This window comes from Theropithecus gelada, chromosome 10 (assembly GCF_003255815.1).
Source record: "Theropithecus gelada isolate Dixy chromosome 10, Tgel_1.0, whole genome shotgun sequence".
Classification (NCBI taxonomy): Eukaryota; Metazoa; Chordata; class Mammalia; order Primates; family Cercopithecidae; genus Theropithecus; species Theropithecus gelada.
The window spans coordinates 90,234,894-90,253,598 of NC_037678.1; the positions used below are offsets into that span (position 1 = coordinate 90,234,894).

Below are 18,705 nucleotides of genomic sequence, written 5' to 3' on the forward strand. Positions count from 1 at the left end.
CACTGCCTCTGAACAGGTTTCCTGTTGCTGCTGTCACTGCAGTCAAGCTACAGGACATTCCCATTATACTAGAAAGTCCCTGAAAATCCCCCAACCCTCCGTCCCAGGCAACCTTGAATCTGCCTTCTGCCTTCTATCATTATAGATTAGTTTGCTTCTTCTAGAACTTCATATAAATGGAAGCAAATGGTATGTAGTCTTTTGTGTCTTCCTGTTATATGCTGTTTGAGTCCATTTATTTTCTGATGTAATGGGGCCAGAGACATGCCATCCTAAAGCAGATTTTGGTGATCCTTGGGTATGGCAGGCATTACTGATGCACTACCCATACCCTGCCCCCAACACAGTGGTGCCTACAGCCTGGTTGCCAGCTGGCTGCACTTGCCCCGGGGCTTTCTCTGGCCATTGACACCTGCCTTGTTCCCATCTCTGCATGCTGGAATTAATGTCCTGGGAGCAGTGGCTGATGGAATGGGTGGATAAGTCCCAGCTCCTCTGTCCCTCATGGGAGTGGGGTTAACTTGTCTTACATGAGTTTCCTAGAGTTTTCCTGCAAGATTAAACTCCAGTGGCCCAGGGTAACTTCTTGAGTACACATCCTCCATTGGCTGGTTTCCCTTCTCCATCTCACTTCTGCATTCCTCCAACTTTATCTCACAAATAAACTACTTTGAATGCATATCTCAGGTTCTCTGTCTGGGGGCAGACAAAAAAGATTCCAGGAAATGATGTAAGTTTCAGACAGGAGGCTGCTGGCTGTTGAGTGTGCAGAATGGGGATCCTGACATGCTACCTCACTGTCTTCTTCCCTAAGCAGTTATTATCATCTCTTCTCATAGTTGGATTTTTAAACTTGTGTGCATCTTCTCTTGCCCATGTTCTGAGTTTCTGGGAGCAGGGATCATGTATCTGCCCTTCTCTGTATCCCATGCAGGCTCCAGCTCATTATGTTGGGCAGGATTGGTACTTACCAACCCGCAATTGAACCATCAATCCTGTGAGTATTTCTGGGACCCAGGCCAGACCCCAGCATTGTTAAAAATGTGGCTGGACTCAGCAGGGGCCAGGGAAGTGGGTGATGGTCCTACTGGAAACCAGATGGCCCACAGAACAAAGATTTTAGCCTTCAGAGGTGTTCATAAAAATTGATTTCCCATCTTTGTCGACGCGCAGAAGGTGTGATGTCTTCTCCATGTGGAGATCCTGGTTTATGCCTCTGGTCTTTGGGTCTTTGACAGAGACACTTTCAGGCCTTCCTCCAGGGACTCATGGTGACAGCCCCATGCTGCCAGGAAGCAGCCTTCCACCTGACGAGTGAAGAAGAAACCCCACCTCCTGCTTGTTCATGCTTCTCCACACACTGCAGACGGCTCCATGCTCAAGGCAACTGGGGGCTGTGGGCCACATGGCGTTCAGATACTTAGTACTAAAATGTGCTATATTCAGGTGTGTGCATTGGTCCACTCTCAGCAAATGTACACTTAAGATTTGTGCATTGCTTTGTGTGTAAATTTTATATTAAAAGCTAAACAAATATTGAACTGTAGTAAATGCTTTGCATGCTCAAGTGTTTGGGGTCTACTGATACCTTTAATTTACTTTGAAACATAAAAATAAGATAAAAATAAGATGGAGAGCTTCAAACAAGTGCAATATAATGCAACGATAAGATATTGGTGAATATTTGAGTGTTCACTGTAGAAATCTTTCAACTTTGCAAAATGTGCCTAAAACTTTTGGAAAAATTGTATTCAATTAAAAAACCACAGAGTGAGTGCATGCTCATTACAAACAAAAGCAGAATACATAAAGTAAAAGGTGAAAGTCCTTTCCTTCTCCCCTCACTGCATCTGACAACCAGGTGCAGGCACCTTGTCTGAGGCCCCAGGGCAAGGGTAAACTTGGTAACGTAGATTTGTTCCCATTCAGGGGATGGGGTTGCGTGACACTTCTTAATCCCATTCCCCATTCTGTTAGACCCATCTGCCAGCCTGACACCTGTGAGTGAATACAACTGCCCAGGTGCTGGGTTGGCAGGTGGGAGATGGATCTGTAAACTTTCAGAAAGAAAGCCCCCAGGCACATTTTGTTGCCAATGAGGAGGTTGGCAAAAGGGGAAATGACCTTTGATTATTGAAATGTAATGACACCAAAGCTCTCTAAAATGATGGGGTTTCTCCTTGTGGCCTTCCGAGGAGCAAGGGAAGAGGCTGTGGGTACCTGTGGTGGGCATTTGTCGCTGTGTAACACCCTTTTCTTTCCTGTTACCCCAACTCCAATTCTGTCCAAGGGATGGGGAGCCCTGCCCAGGGGTGTGAATCTTGATGGGCATGTGATTCAGTCCTTGCCAATGAGACCAGTGGAGGCCTTGGTACCTTTTCTTTCTGGTAAGCGATAGATCCAAGGAGAGGCCTTTTTTTGTCCCTTTGGCTTAGGATGCTGTCTTGTGAGGATGTGATGGAAGGAGCCATGGCAGCCCAGCAGATGTGAAGTGACAAGCTGGGGACCAAAGGCAACACACTGAGGACGGTAGAATGCAAGAGTGGACACAGCACAGAGATCTTGGCTGACCTCTCCAAGCCACTGAAAAACCCAATATTCAGACCTTGGAGGGCTTGTTATAACTCTGATTTTTGGCATGATGGTTCACTTTATGTGTCAACTTGACTGGGCCACGGGATCCCCAGACCAGGGGTAAAACATTATTTCAGAGAGTGTCCATGGAAGTATTTCTAGAAAGAGGGGACCACATTTGAATTGGTGAACTGAGTAAGGCCGATGGCCCTCCCCAATGTGGGAGGCATCATCCCATCTACTGAGGGTCTTCATAGGATCAAAAGTCAGGGAAGGTGGAACTCACCCTCTCTACAGGCCTGATACGTGGATTTTCTCCTGCCTTTGGACATCTGGGCTCCTGGTCTTCAGGACTTACACCAACCCCCATCGTCCTCCAGTCCAGGCCTTCGGACCTGGAATGAATTACACCCCCTGGCTGTGTCCCTCGTTTGCATGTGGGACTTCTTGACCTCCAAAACCATGTGACCCAGTTCCTATAATAACTCCTTTTATCTCTCTCTCTCTCTCTATGTCATATTGGTTCTTTTTTCTTTGGAGACTCCTGATGAATACAGCAGGGTCCCATCCCCAGAGTTTTTGATTCAGCAGATCTGGTGTGGGGCCTGAGAATGTGCATTTCCAAAGAATCCCTAGGTGGAGTTGATGCCACAGGCTTGGGGACCCCACTCTGGGACCACTGAATTGAACCATCATTAATTTTTATGGTAGTGGTTGTTACTTGAAGCTAAGAGCAGCCTACTTAATAAAATGGCTTTGCAAGTTTTTATTTTTAAATTTTAATTTATTTGTATTTTTTAGGGAACAGATCTCTACACCTCTCACATTCCTTTAAAGCATTTGAAGAATTCAGAAACGAAAAGCTACAAATCTGCCAGGACCAGATTCTTGGGTCTGAATGGCAACCGAAGGGGAAAGAATCTCAACAAGGCAGAGGAAGTTTGTGTCCACTTAGAGGTGGCGTGTTTTCAAGATGCCAATGGTGTGGCAGTCAAGGTAGGAGAAGCAGCCTGCCACGGTGCAGATAACAAGGCAGCGGTACCTGTTGAGAATTTAAATAATAAAACTGACTAGACATTGTGTCTACTTTTATGATTTCTGTTGGAGGACAATTCTAAACAATGTCATTGGGGAAGTGCTCCCTCGAGTCCTGGTGTGTTTTGGATTTCTTATGTATGAGCTGTGGAACTGCGTTCCCCTCTGACACACTGTGGCAGGAGAATGAAAGCCCCATTGGGGACCTGCCTGAGTAATTTAGAGGGGACAACGCTGTCCTTGAGGAAAACGAGATATGGGCAGTGCTGGGGCTCAGTTCTCTGTTGGCTGCTTATAGTGAACTTGCTAGGGAACTCTTGCCCTCCTCATTTTAAAATCGCTGTGCTGATGTTGTCCATACCTGGTGACCTCATGGCAAGAACATGGTTTTGGAAGACAGGGCTTTGTTTAACTGCTCGACATTGATAACACCAGCTCATCCATCTTTGCAAATGTACTTTGAAGCCTTTTTCATTCTTCTGCTCATTCCCAGAAAGGACAAAGTTTCCAGCAACTCCATATAATGGAACTTTGCTTACACGTAAGAGCAGTTTGGTGTAGGAAAGATACAGGCTCCAACTTGATGAAGCTCCCTATGGCCAAATCTGAGACAATTTAGCAAGAAAATAAACAATGATAATAATAGATAACGACCCTCAGAATAAACAAATACCCACAAATTCATGCTGAGATAAATAAATGATTGAACAAATAAAGAAACGGGAGAGAAGAGGGTGTTTTCCCTTAGAGCAGAATTCCAGTTATTAAACCTCAAGGGAGTAAGAAACAGAAAACGACTGCTAGGCCTACATCACACTGATTGCTGCAGGGGTGGGCCATGGATGGATGCGACAGAAGTGGGCCAGAGGATGATGCAAAACAGGCCATTTGCAAGGTCTCGAGGCTCCTCCCCCAAAGATGCTAATCACAAAGGGAAAAACAGCAACTCTGCAGTACAGAAGCCTGAAGGAGCCGCTTTAACCAAGTGATCAAGGACGACATCGGCAGAAATGGGACGTAACATCATGAACCTCTGCTATGGCACAGTGGGAAGAGCACAGGTCACCTCTGTGGTATTCTTGTCCCAAAGGCATAACCTCCACCTAACCAGGAGAAAGCATCAGGTAGTCTTCAAAGAAGGGACATTTTGGAGAATAACTGGCCAGTATTCAAGTGTCAAGGTAACGATAGACAAAGACCGAAGAGCCGTCCCAGACTGCAAGGCACTAGGGAGACCTGAAACCAGATGGATATGGCCTCATATGGTCTGTAGATTAGTTAGTAGTCATGAACCAATGTGAATTTCTCAGATTAGGTCACTGTATTGTGGTTATAGAAGATGTTAGTTTTTGGGAAAGCTGGGAGCAGGTTAAACAGGTACTATTTTTGCAAACTTTTTATAAGGCTGAAATTATTTCAGAATAAAAGGTAAGGAAATAAACAGGTGGACTTTGGAGTCATTCTGCCTCTCTTCAAATCTGGCTACACTACTTGCTAACTGTATGACATTGGGCAAGTTACTTCATTTCTCTCCTCAGTTTCCTTATTTGTAAAATGAGGATAAAAAGAATACCTATCTGGGAGGTCGAGGCAGGTGGATCACTTTAGCCCAGGAGTTTGAGACCAGCCTGGGCAACATGGTGAAACCCCATTTCTACAAAAAGTACAAAAATTAGCGAGGTGTGGTGGTGCTTGCCTGTATTCCCAGCTACTTGGGAGACTGAGGTGGGAGGATCAAATGAGCCCAGAAGGCGGAGGCTGCAGTGAGCAGAGATCACATCACTGTCATGCAGCCTGGGTGACCGAGCGAGACCTTGTCTCAAAAAAAAAAAAAGTTACCTATCATAGGGGGTTGTAATGAGAGTTAAATGTGTTAATACATGTGCAGTACTTAGAACTCTGCACCTTGGCCCAGCGTAAGGGCTATACTATTATGTGCAGTTATCAGAGGAGACTGGCAGCATCTTCTGATCTTAGGGACATTTACTCTCTCTGTGTGTGTCTCACTGTGCTTCTGGAAAGTTTCTGATGCAGGCCCCTGGGCTGATTCCTTCTCCAATTGATTACTCTGGCCTAAAAGCATTTCCCTTTCTACCAGCAGCCAGATAAAGCCAAATTCAGTGTCAGGATCTGTAGTATTACCTTAACTTAAGTATTACCCACTTAATGGGACTTAAGTATTACCCACTTTTAGAGGAATAAGAATAACTTCTGTCTCACTTAGGGTTTCACCGAGGAGATGTCTGCATTGGAAAGACAGAGTTCATGTCACCAAAGAAGCTTCTGGGGCCAGTTTCCCTTATCCCCATTGCAGGGGGCAGACCTTTTGGGCTTGCAGGACCAACATCCCTGATTGGTTTGGGAGGGGGGTGTGTGTGTGGATCTGCCTCACAATGGCCTGTCTGAGCCCTTATCTGATGTCACACGTTAGCATTTGTTTGGCCAATAAGATGCTAGCACACATACCAGCTTCAGTCCCCACTTGGCCTTACCTTTGACGTCACAATCTGACCTGTGGGTATTAATCTGGTCACAGCTGCTCACGGACCAGATGGCAAGGTCCGGGGACTAGCACAGGAAGATGTGGAAGAGAAGTGGCCATCAATCCAAGATCAAAGCAGAGGATGGACCTCTGGCTGGCCAGTTCGAGGTTCTGGGTTCAGTTCCAGAACCTGCCATGCCACATCCTCTAGAGCTGTCAGAACTCGAGAGCTTCTCGGTGTTTGAGGACATTAGGCTTCACATCAGGGAAGTGGGAGCTCAATTGGTCAAGAAAGTCAATGCCATCTTTCAGCTGGACATCACCAAAGATGGGAAGATCATTCTGCAGTGGACCATTGATCTGAAGAATGGTTCTGGGGACATGTATCCGGGACCTGCCAGGCTCCCAGCAGACACTGTCTTTACAATCCCGGAGCCCGTCTTTATGGAGCTGGTTTTGGGCAAAATGAACCCACAGAAGGCTTTCCTTGCTGGCAAGTTCAAAGTGAGTGGCAAGGTTCTGCTTAGCCAGAAGCTGGAAAGGGTTTTCAAAGACTGGGCTAAATTTTAAGCATGCAAAAATACCAAGGAAGAACTTCTCTTCGATGATAATGTCGAGTGGAAATCATGCTTAATCTGAAGATTAAAGTAAAAAGTATCCAATATTTTTACTCAATTCTTCCTATTCAAGTTTAATTGATTTTCCTGCAGATGGGTAAATTTTCAGGGAGGGTTCTGAAGCAGTAAAAAGTGTTGCAGTGCATCAATTAGAATCTTTGTCTTTTTCTTTCTTTCTTTCTTTCTTTCTTTTTTTTTAAGCTTCATTTATACCCTTTATGCTCCATTTATGCCAGGGTGAAAGCCACATGTAGAGAAATGGGTGATTATGATCATTGGAGTTAAATACTCCAATGATGGTGTTCTTGAGACATTTTCCCCTTTTTAAAAAAAAGTTTGATGTTTTGGGGAAAGAAGTGATAACCATCATTGCGCAGGTGTGCATTCCGCATGGTAACTTGATTCCATGAGGAAACTTTACTATGAGATTGCGGGGAGCTAAGCAAATTGGGCACCCCGGGTCTGTGGGTGGAACCCAGGCAATAGAGGGGATGGTGCTCTTGGTGTATTATAACTTCTGATGGTTTCAATTCCAGGAGACTTGAAGGGCTTGGGAGGTGTTCTAGGCCAGTGTTTCTTAACTGGAGCATGCATCAGAATCGCCTGGAAGGTTGGTTAAAGTCTGGATTGATGGGCTCCATCTCAGAGCTTCTACTCAGGAGATCTGGGCTGGAGAGAATGCACATTTCTAACAAGTTCCCAGGTGACGCTGATGGCACCACCCTTAGAGAATTCCAGCTCTGCTTCACTTCATGCCAAAGCCCTCAGTATTGACTCTAACTATTCTATTCTAAGCCAATGAGATGGTGCCATTAGTTAAAGGATCTCCCAGAGCCAGATTCCACAGCCCTGTGTGAGCCATCTCTAAAGTATCCATGCTGTCAGGAGCTTGTGTGTTGAACATTTTACAAAATCAGAGGGCAGCCTGGGAGATTTCCCCTCCGGAAGCCCCCTTCACATGTTGTCTGGGAGAACAGAATGAAGTCCGATGCAGCTGATGCAACTCCTTGTGGGTGAGCGTGTGTGTGTTCTTGGCTCACATGTGGTTTGTGTGTACTTTTAACTTGTGGGCTAAATATACACAGCGCGGACACTCCAAAACCTAGAGGAATGTTTCATCACAACTGCCATGCTCAAACACCTACACAGTGTGGACGCTCTGAAACCTGGGTGGAAGTTTCATCACAACTGCCGTGCTCAAATACATGCCTACCAAATGATCCCGCCATTCTGTTCTTGGGTATCTTGTCAAGAGATAAGAAAGCATATGTACAAGCATAAAATAAACACTGGCATGCATGTGACTGTTCATGGCAGCTGTGTTGGGAGTAGTCCTAAACTGGAAACAAGCCACATGTTCATCAACAGGTGAATGGGTGGACAAATTGTGCGGTGTCATACCATGGAATATTACTTAACCACGAAAAGGAAGAAATGATTGGCGTACACACAAAAAACATTGTCGATAAATGACAAAATAATTATGCTGAGTGAAAGAAGCCAGAGAAGACTGAGCACATACCATACGATTCGATTTAGATTAAATACTAGAAAATGTAAACTGTAGTGACAGAAAAAAAAAAAAGATTAGTGGTTGCCAAGAGACAAGAGCATGGGGAAATGGGGAAGGATTATGACAAATGTCATGAGGAAACTTGGGGGTAGTGGGTATATTCATTATCTTAATTGTGGTGATGTTTTCCCAGGTCAAAGCATCATCTTGTGCACTGCATATAAACACATGCAGTTTATTATGTGTCATATAAGCTAATTGCGTTGTTTTTAAGAACCTGCCACCCTCCCTTAGAAATAAGGCTTTTGTGTGGCTGTGTTCCTGAAGAGGAAGGATCCTCAACTCTCCCCTTCTCTCAGCAAGATGAGCCCTCTCACCTCGTCTTGGTTTAGTGTTCAGCTCCTGACTGATTTGGATAGTTCTGCAGAGGCCTTCCTCCATTTCATATTAGACAAAGGCAGAGTGAGAACTTGTTGCTTACCAAATATCATCCTGTCTGTGGGAAAGGAAGAGACCATTTGTCCTGAGAGTGCTCTACTCCAGGGTTAGACATTGCTAAGGGGATGGGCATGGACTTAGTGCACATCCTGGCTTCTTCTCTCACGTGCGTCATTAAAGGGGTGATCTGCATCTTGTTCCTGTCAGTGCCCCCAGCCTGTGAATGTCTCAGAGGCTTCCAGTGGATTCTGAGCTCTGTTGTGAGCACTCAGCTCCACTGGCCCAGGCCTCTCCCATTCAACCATGTTTGAGTGTCAGACATGGGGCCGGCAGGTGTTTGGGGTGCCATTGTGCCACATTCCTTTTCTCTTCTTCTTTTGTTTTTTGTGACAAAGTCTCTCTCTTGTGCCCCAGGCTGGAGTGCAATGGCATAACCTCTGCTCACTGCAACCTCCATCTCCCAAGTTTAAGCAATTCTCCTGCCTCAGCCTCCCTAGTAACTGGGATTACAGGCGCCAGCCATCAAACCCAGCTAATTTTTGTGTTTTTAGTAGAGACGCGGTTTCACCATGTTGGCCAAGCTGGTCTTGAACTCCTGACCTCAGGTGATCCCCTCGTCTCAGCTTCCCAAAATGTTGGGATTACAGGCTTGAGCCGTCGTGCCCGGCCGTGCCACATTCCTTTTTAAGAGAAATGGCTCACCTAAGCCCCTACTACCTGGAAGTCTTGCTCATACCATGTGTTAATCGTAGCCTCTGCTGTTTGGTCCTGAGATGGAGGTTGCTTAGAGGCAGGAGAGTGGGCAGAGGGGTCATGCAGGCTCATGCCTGGGCTGGCATCTGACCTAGGACCTATTCTGACTTGGGACAAAAAAAGTGACCTGAACTAACTCAATTCCTTCCTCAAGAATTTGGAACTGGGAAAGTGAGAGCCTGAGCTACAAGCAAGCAGTGAGAATGGAATCGGAGAGGCTGGGATGCAGGGGGTGAGGAAGGGCTGTGGGGAAGGGCAGCCATGGGGCAGGGGCTGGAGAGATGGAGGTGCAGGAGCCTGGAGTAGGGAGAGAAAGGTGGTCAACCAGTGAGGAGTGGGAAACCCAGGCCTCAGAAACGTGACCGCAAACCCCTTTCAATCTCAAGAAAACGCTCGATGCTGGATGCCACGGGAAGCTGCTGGAAGGACTCTGATTCTGGAATCAGAAGTGGAATTTTGAGCCCAGCATCACTATTTTACACCTGTCTGACCACTGGTGGGCACTGAACCGCCTCTTGCCCAAGCTTCTTCATCTGTAAATGGGACCAGGAGCCCTCTTGACAGTGGATTGCTGGGGAGCCCTCACTTGGGCAACCCGACAGAGCCCCTGGCTGGAAGTCGGCTTCCCATGCATGTGAGTCTCTTCTCCACTGGCTGAGAGGAAGGGGCAGGCACTTAGACTGGCTCCCCACCGCCTCTAAGGACTTTCCTGCTTTTTCTCCTCTACTCGACTGGTGCCCTGGAAGGTCACATGTGTCTCAAAACACACATCTGTGTTTTGTTTGGTCTATACAAGGTGGACCAACACAGTGTTAGTAAAGTTTGAATTAGGACAATGTATATAAAAAATTGGATTTCTGTATTCTCTTTAAAAATTGGGTCATCTGGATACACTGAAACTGTATTCCTGCCAGGCAACAGCTGCGGGTGTGGAGCGAGTGGGTTCTCCAGATAGACCCAGGCCCCACTCCTTCCCGCTTGGCCTCCCTGGCTCTGAGGCTGAGAGTTGGTGGCTGCAGTTTCCTTGGGCTGGGCCAGTCTTGCAGGGCCCCTGTGGGTATTTGGGCTCATGACTATGGCTTCCTACCATACATGGTCTTACTCTTCGCCTGTCAGTGTTCTATGGCTGTGTAACAGATTACCACACATTAAGCGGCTTGAAACAATACCCATTCATTAGCTCGCAGCTTCTGGAAGCCAGAATTCCAGGCAGTCTGGGCTGTAGTCTCAGCTCCCATGGCTGACCTCAAGGTGTTGGCCACTCTGGGCTCTTCTCTGGGGGCTTGAGGGGAGAATCTTCTCCAAGCTCATTCAGGTTGTAGCAGAATTCACCATCCTGTGGTGATAGGACTGTTTGCTATCAGCCGAGAATGCTCTCAGCAACTTGAGGCTGGCCACGTGGCTCCTCCATCCGCAAAGCCAGCAACGGTGTGTTGAGCTTTTCTCAGGCTTTGAATCTCTTTGAATTCTTCTGTCTTCATCTTCTGCCTCTTCATGAAAGGACTCATGTGATTATACTGGGCCACTCAGATAATTCACGGTAAGCTCCCTATTTTAACGTGAATGAATTAATAACCTTAATTATGTCTGCAAAATTCCTTCTGCCATGTAAGGTAATGCTGTGGAGTGAATGTGTCACCCCAGATTCATATGCCAAAGCCTTGAACCCCAATGTGATGGTATTTGGAGGTGGCGCCTTTGGGAAGTAATTGGGTTAGATGAAGTCACAAAAGTGATTCCCCCATGACAAGATTAGCGTCTGTATTAGTCTGTTGTCACATTGCTATATGAAACACCTGAGACTGGGTCATTTATAAAGAAAGAGGTTTAATTGGCTCATGGTTCTGCAGGCTGTCTAGGAAGCATGATGCTGGCATCTGCTCCGCTTCTGAGGAGGTCTCAGGAAACTTACAATCATGGCAGAAGGTAAAGGGGGAGTAGCACTTCACATGGCCAAAGAAGGAGCAAGACTTGGGCAGGGGAGGTTTTACACACTTTAACACAACCAGATCTTGTGAGATCCCCATCAAAAGAACAGCACCAAGAGGATGGCGCTAAGCCATTCATGAAGGAGCCACTCCCATGACCCAATCACCTCCCACCAGTCCCCACCTCCAACACTGGGGATTCCAGTTTCACATGAGATTTAGTGAGGACACAGAACCAAACCATATCAGTGTTTTTATAAGAGGAAGAGACCAGAGCGCTCGTTCTCTCTCTCTCCTCTCTCTCTCCATCCCCTGTCCGCTTTCTTACTCTCTCTGCCATATGAGGATGTAGCAAGTAGGTGGCCATCTGTACACCAGGAAGAGGGCCTTCACCAGACTGGCACCCTGATCTTGGACTTGCCAGCTTCCTATGATGAGAAATAAACGTCTGTTGTTTAAGCCGCCTGTCTATACTTTGTGATAGAGCCCACACTAAGACAAATAATGTATTCATGGGTGTGATATCTCATCCTAGCCACAGTCCTGAAGACTGAGGTGTAGGATTTTCTTGGAGGCCACAATCCTACCAACTCCCCCACCTCCACCATCTACATTCCATGCGTGTCCTCAAGGTTGTCCTCCAGGAAACTGCCTTGATTGAGCTGTTGTCTTTCTCTCCCACAATTTGTGTTCTGCCTTTGTATGGGTGTGGTTTTTTCCCAGCTCAGTGTTCTGCCTTTGTATAGGTGTGGTTCTATTTGGGCCACACAAATGCCCTGGCTTGTCTAAGACATTCCCAGTTTGCCCTGCAGTCTTGATGCTCAGTTAGTGGAATCTCCTTCTTCAGAAGAGGCGCAGTTTGGATGACAGGTGACATGGCTCCCTCTGACCTCTCAAGACCTGTGAGTCTTGAGGGCAGAGATCAGTCAGGACCCTTGCCTGTTGCCTGCTTTCACTTTGCTTCGTTCTCTCAATCCCTGGCACCTACACTAGATTCTCAAAATGTTTGTTGAATGAATAGACAAAAGCCTGAAATTAGAAAAAATGCACGTGGAAAAAAAATCAAAATAATAGAAAAGGGTATACAGAGAAAAATCAGTTCTTTATACTTCTCCTGACTGCTTTCCCCAATTTTCTTCCCCAAAGACACATACAGCTACCAGCTTCTTGTGTTTTCTTGCAGATATGTGCACACAAGCATCACTGTACATGTTGTACATGCCCTACCTCCATTTGTGGTTTTTTATCTTTTCACAGGGATGGAAGCCAACCCCAGATATGATTCTCCACCTTGTGTTTTGAACATAGATCTCTCCTTCAAGTAATGCCCTCCTGAAGAGTAAGAGGTTGACTTGACTTGCCCAACTGAAACTTTTCTCACATTTGGCCATGCTCTGTAGGAAAAATCTCACAAGGGGCAACTTTACAATTGAAGGATGCAACATGAACCCCTCTTCCTTGGAGGCAGGATTTATTCTTCCTCATTGTGTGAGCAAGCAGTCCTGCCTGTCTTCAGTATTCCAGGAGCCAGGAGCTAAGCTGGGATACTGATGGGACAGGAGAAGGTGGGGGTCGGAGTGCCTGAGCCCATTGCTTCTTCTGACTCTCCTGTCCTTGCAGGCTTCTATCTGCCCATGGCCCGGCAGAGAGTGCTATGATGTGAGGGGCCCCAGACCGTGACAGGCATGAGGTTCTTTCCCTCTGGGACACTAAGAGTTGCCTGATCTGGGACAGAGTCCTAGCTCTAAATTGGGACTCAACAGAGAGAACTACAAAATTAGTTCTTTCTGCCACCATCAGAAATTGGGATAGGAGAGTGGAAGGCTCACAGTGGGGTCCTAGGTCTCCTAACAAGAATCTTGAGTTTATCTACAACCAGGAATATTCCATTCATTGCTTGAAGGAGACAGAAAACCTACTCTGATGAAGGATTTGTATCACTTTTCTGTTAGAGGTTAAGGAAACTCTTTTCTGGGAAACCGTCACCCCCCGAGCCCCCGCCGGTTTTATGTAGGTGTTAATAAAACCCATAAAACCGACACTTACCTGTCTTTCTGTTTCTCTGCCAAAGGGTGGGAGGAGGGAAATCAGGCCCAGGTGATGACCATGGACACCTGGTGCTGAAGTGAAGGGCTCCTTCCAGGGACAGCTCGGAGGTGAGAGTGTGTCAGCCTATATGCTGGACATCCCTGGAAAGTAGCCCTTCATTCTCTGTTTGCAACCTGCTTCACACCTTCCAAAGGACCTGCATCGCTCAGTCAGTGGGTGGTACATGGGAAGCTCTCACTGAGCACAAGACCTGGGCACTGTAAGAACCTAATGCCATCTAGAATTGAAATGTTATCATTTCATTGGTTGAACAGTTCATTCATTTAGCTGTTGATTGTGCATCTTCTATGAGCCAGGCTCTGTGCTAAGCATTGGGATGCAATGGTGAATGGAGCCCTTTCCCTCCACCCAAGAAGATGACCACTGGAAGATAATCCTGACAGCAGGAATCTGAGGTTCAGAGATTAAAGGCACGTCTAGGCAAGGCTACTAGAAGGGGTTACTGGCAGAGGTTGGGCTAAAAGAGCTCTACCAGAGATCCCACCTCTTTTGTCTCTGAACAGGGTTTGATGCACACTGTGCCCTAGGAAGGATGGAGCAAATGGCTCACGGCCGCTGTGGGAGTCTCAGTGAGGTGAGCCTGGCTGCATGGAGACCAGACTGAGATTCTGGATCCTAGGGCAACTCTTAGGGACCTCACGATTTTGCAGGTGATTTTTTCCATTCTCCAAACAAGAAACAGGGAAGTAGGACTGTCTCAGCTCCCATGGGTGGATCTGTTCACGTGTGTTTTGGCACAAGAACCAGGACAGCACCACCAAAGACGGCAAGGTTTTTATTCAGGTTTTAAGTTAGAGAAGATCTTGGATTTTTAGTCATGAATTGCTAGTTTCATCTGTTCACTGACTGACTGAGCAATTAATCTATTTGTCTAAAAAATATTTTTTGAGCACTGATGATGTTTTAGGAGTGAATTACTTTTGGCAGGGCTGATAGTAAGCTGGGATATATGAGGCCAGGATTGGTTCTGATTGGTCAAACACCATTCCGGTTTTTCAGTGACCCATTCTGATGGATTTTTTTCCTTTGCCATATGGTTATGAAACATTTTGGAAATCACTCCTGGTTTGAGGAGCTGGTGGCAAGCAAGCTGAGGTTTCTCTTCTCCTGAAGCTTGTCTTTCCAGATGAGGGTTGTGGGTGGGTTGTGGGGAAACAAGCAATAGACAGCAAACAAATAACCAGAGAAGACACTTGAGAAAGGAAGAGAATGTGGCTAAAGGGACCTGGGTGGCCAGGGAAGGCCTCTCTGAGAAGGGGCTTCCTGAACCTCACGCTCCAGTGGCAGGCCCTGGGGCAAATATGCAACTGCCAGCTGTGGATTTGTGAGGTGATTCCAGGAAATACCCCTTGGGGAGTGGGGCAGTGGGACAGGGAGGGAAAGGAAGGTGATACAGGGCATATTATTGAGCACGTCATTGTTGAGGGGCTCAACCCCACAGAGCAGTTCAGGGAGACAGGGCAGAACACCACTCAGTGTTATCCAGCCCAAGGAAAGAGGGAGTTGCAGAATTTTTAAACTAAATCCCATCAGTGTTTGGTTGAGTGCTTGTGATGGTAAATACTGAGTGTCAACTTGATTGGATTGAGGGATACAAAGTATTAATCCTGTAAATTCCTGGACACATACACTCTCCCAAGACTAAACCAGGAAGAAGTTGAATCCCTGAATAGACTAATAATAGGCTCTGAAATTGAGGCAATAATTAATAGCCTACCCCCAAAAAAGTCCAGGACCAGACGGATTCACAGTTGAATTCTACCAGAGGTACAAGGAGGAGTTGGTACCATTCCTTCTGAAACTATTCCAATCAATAGAAAAAGAGGTAATCCTCCCTAACTCATTTTATGAGGCCAACATCATCCTGATACCAAAACCTGGCAGAGACACAACAACAAAAAAGAGAATTTTAGATCAATATTCCTGATGAACATCAATGCAAAAATCCTCAATAAAATACTGGCAAACTGAATCCAGCAGCAAATCAAAAAGCTTATCCACCATGATAAAGTTGGCTTCATCCCTGGGATGCAAGGCTGGTTCAACATACACAAATCAATAAACATAATCCAGCATATAAACAGAACCAAAGACAAAATGCACATGATTATCTCAATAGATGCAGAAAAGGCCTTTGACAAAATTCAACAGCCCTTCATGCTAAAAACTCTCAATAAATTTGGTATTGATGGAACATATCTCAAAATAATAAGAGCTATTTATGACAAACCCACAGCCAGTATCATACTGAATGGGCAAAAACTGGAAGCATTCCCTTTGAAAACTTATGCAGCCAACAGACACATGAAAAGGCACAAGACAGGGATGCCCTCTCTCACCACTCCTATTTAACATAGTGTTGGAAGTTCTGGCCAGGGCAATCAGGCAGAAGAAAGAAATAAAAGGTATTCAGTTAGGAAAAGAGGAAGTCAAATTGTCCCTGTTTGCAGATGACATGATTGTATGTTTAGAAAACCCCATCATCTCAGCCCAAAATCTCCTGAAGCTGATAAGCAGCTTCAGCAAAGTCTCAGGATATAAAATCAATGTGCAAAAATCACAAGCATTCTTATACACCAATAACAGACAGAGAGACAAACAATGAGTGAACTCCCATTCACAATTGCTTCAAAGAGAATAAAATACCTAGGAATCCAATTTACAAGGGATGTGAAGGACCTCTTCAAAGGACCTTTGTGAGAACTACAAACCACTGCTCAATGAAATAAAAGAGGACACAAACAAATGGAAGAACATTCCATGCTCATGGATAGGAAGAATCAATAACGTGAAAATGGCCATACTGCCCAAGGTAATTTATAGATTCAACACTATCCCCATTAAACTACCAATGACTTTCTTCACAGAACTGGAAAAAACTACTTTAAAGTTCATATGGAACCAAAAAAGAACCCGCATTGCCAAGACAATCCTAAGCAAAAAGAACAAAGCTGGAGGCATCACACTACCTGACTTCAAACTATACTACAAGGCTACAGTAGCCAAAACATCATGATACTGGTACTGAAACAGAGATATAGACCAATGGAACAGAACAGAGCCCTCAGAAATAATATCACAGATCTACAACCATCTGATCTTTGACAAACCTGACAAAAACAAGAAATGGGGAAAGGATTCCCTATTTAATAAATGGTGCTGGGGAAACTGGCTAGCCACAGGTAGAAAGCTGAAACTGGATCCCTTCCTTATACCTTATACAAAAATTAATTCAAGGTGGATTAGAGACTCAAATGTTAGATCTAAAACCATAAAAACCGTAGAAGGAAACCTAAGCAATACCACTCAGGACATAGGCATGGGCAAGGACTTCATGTCTAAAACACCAAAAGCAATGGCAACAAAAGCCAAAATTGACAAATGGGATCTAATTAAACTAAAGAGCTTCTGCACAGCAAAAGAAACTACCATCAGAGTGAACAGGCAACCTACAGAATGGGAGAAAATTTTTGCAATCTACTCATCTGACAAAGGGCTAATATTCAGAACCTACAAAGAACTCAAACAAATTTACAAGAAAAAAACAACCCCATCCAAAAGTGGTCGAAGGATATGAACAGACACTTCTCAAAAGAAGACATTTATGCAGCCAACAGACACGTGAAAAAATGCTCAGCATCACTGGCCATCAGAGTAATGCAAATCAAAACCACAATGAGATACCATCTCACACCAGTTAGAATGACGATCATTAAAAAGTCAGGAAACAACAGGTGCTGGAGAGGATGTGGGGAAATAGGAACACTTTTACACTGCTGGTGAGACTGTAAACTAGTTCAACCATCATGGAAGACAGTGTGGCAATTCCTTGAGGACCTAGAACTAGAAATACCACTTGACCCAGCCATCCCATTACTGGGTATATACCCAAAGGATTATAAATCATGCTGCTATAAAGACACATGCACATGTATGTTTATTGCGACACTATTCACAATAGCAAAGACTTGGAACCAACCCAAATGTCCATCAATGACAGAATGGATTAAGAAAATGTGGCACATATACACCATGGAATACTATGCAACCGTATAAAAGGATGAGTTCATGTCATTTGTAGGGACATGGATGCAGCTGGAAACCATCATTCTCAGCAAACTATTGCAAGAACAGAAAACCAAACACCAAATGTTCTCACTCATAGGTGGGAACTGAACAATGAGAACACCTGGACACAGGAAGGGGAACATCACACACCAGGGCCTGTTGTAGGGTGGGGGGAGAGGGGAGGGATAGCATGAGGAGATATACCTAATGTAAATGACAAGTTAATGGGTGCAGCACACCAACATGGCATATGTATACATATGTAACAAACCTGCACGTTGTGCACATGTACCCTAGAACTTAAAGTATATATACAAAAAAATTAATCCTGGGTGTGTCTGTGAGGGTGTTGCTAAAAGAGATTAACATTTGAGTCAGTGGGCTGGGGAAGGCAGATCCACTCTTAATCTGGTGAGCAAAATCTAATCAGCTTCCAGCAAATATAAAGGAGACAGAAAAACATGAAAAGGCAAGACGGGCCTAGCCTCCCAGCCTACATCTTTCTCCCTTGTTGGATGCTTCCTGCCTTCAAACATCTTACTCCAAGTTCTTCAGTTTTGGGACTCTGACTGGCTCTCCTTGCTTTGCAGCTTGTGGGACCTTGTAATCAGGTAAGTTAATACTTAGTAAACTCCTAAAAATATATAGTTTTGTCCCTCTAAGAGAACTCTCACTAATACAGGGCTGCTCCTGGGACAGGGGTTTTTGATTCCCTGGCTTCTTTGGTCTGCCTCTTATGCAAGCAAGTGGGGTCTGGGCATTTGAGAGAAAGCTCTCCAGCAGTTGGAAGTCAGGTGCAGCAACTCTGTTGATGAGGTCCAGAGAAGGATCAGAGCAAGTGCTGAGTACTGGCGACCTCCAGCAGCGCTTGCATTTGAAGGGGCACCAGGACACGGCAGTTAGAACTCGAACTTTGGAAGTAGACTGCTTGGGGCTGGATCTTGCCCCATTGGGCAAGTTGCTTTTATTTACTTTATTGTTTTATTTATTTTTATTTTATTTTGAGATGGAGTCTTGCTCTGTCACCCAGGGTGGAGTGCAGCGGCACGATCTCAACTCATTGCCACCTCCACCTCACCTGCCTCAGCCTTCTAAAGAACTACAGGTGTGCACCACCACATCCAGCTAATTTTTGTATTTTTAGTAGAGACTGGGTTTTGCCATGTTGGCCAGGGTGGTCCCGAACTC

At 45.5% G+C, this 18,705-nt stretch overlaps 2 protein-coding genes across 2 annotated transcripts in view; one reads left to right on the plus strand and one right to left on the minus strand.

The window, feature by feature from the left end:
* The window catches only part of C10H20orf78 (chromosome 10 C20orf78 homolog), a 50,175-nt gene that overhangs the window by 23,360 nt on the left and 8,110 nt on the right, over positions 1-18,705 (minus strand). The window contains 3 exon segments of the mRNA XM_025398151.1: positions 1,735-2,419; positions 2,421-2,499; positions 16,129-16,152. Coding sequence (XP_025253936.1) covers positions 1,735-2,419; positions 2,421-2,499; positions 16,129-16,152 — 788 coding nt within the window.
* On the plus strand, positions 6,108-6,766 carry SCP2D1 (SCP2 sterol binding domain containing 1). The gene has a single exon (XM_025399869.1). It carries the CDS (start codon positions 6,191-6,193, stop codon positions 6,659-6,661), a length of 471 nt encoding a protein of 156 aa, XP_025255654.1. The 5' UTR covers positions 6,108-6,190; the 3' UTR covers positions 6,662-6,766.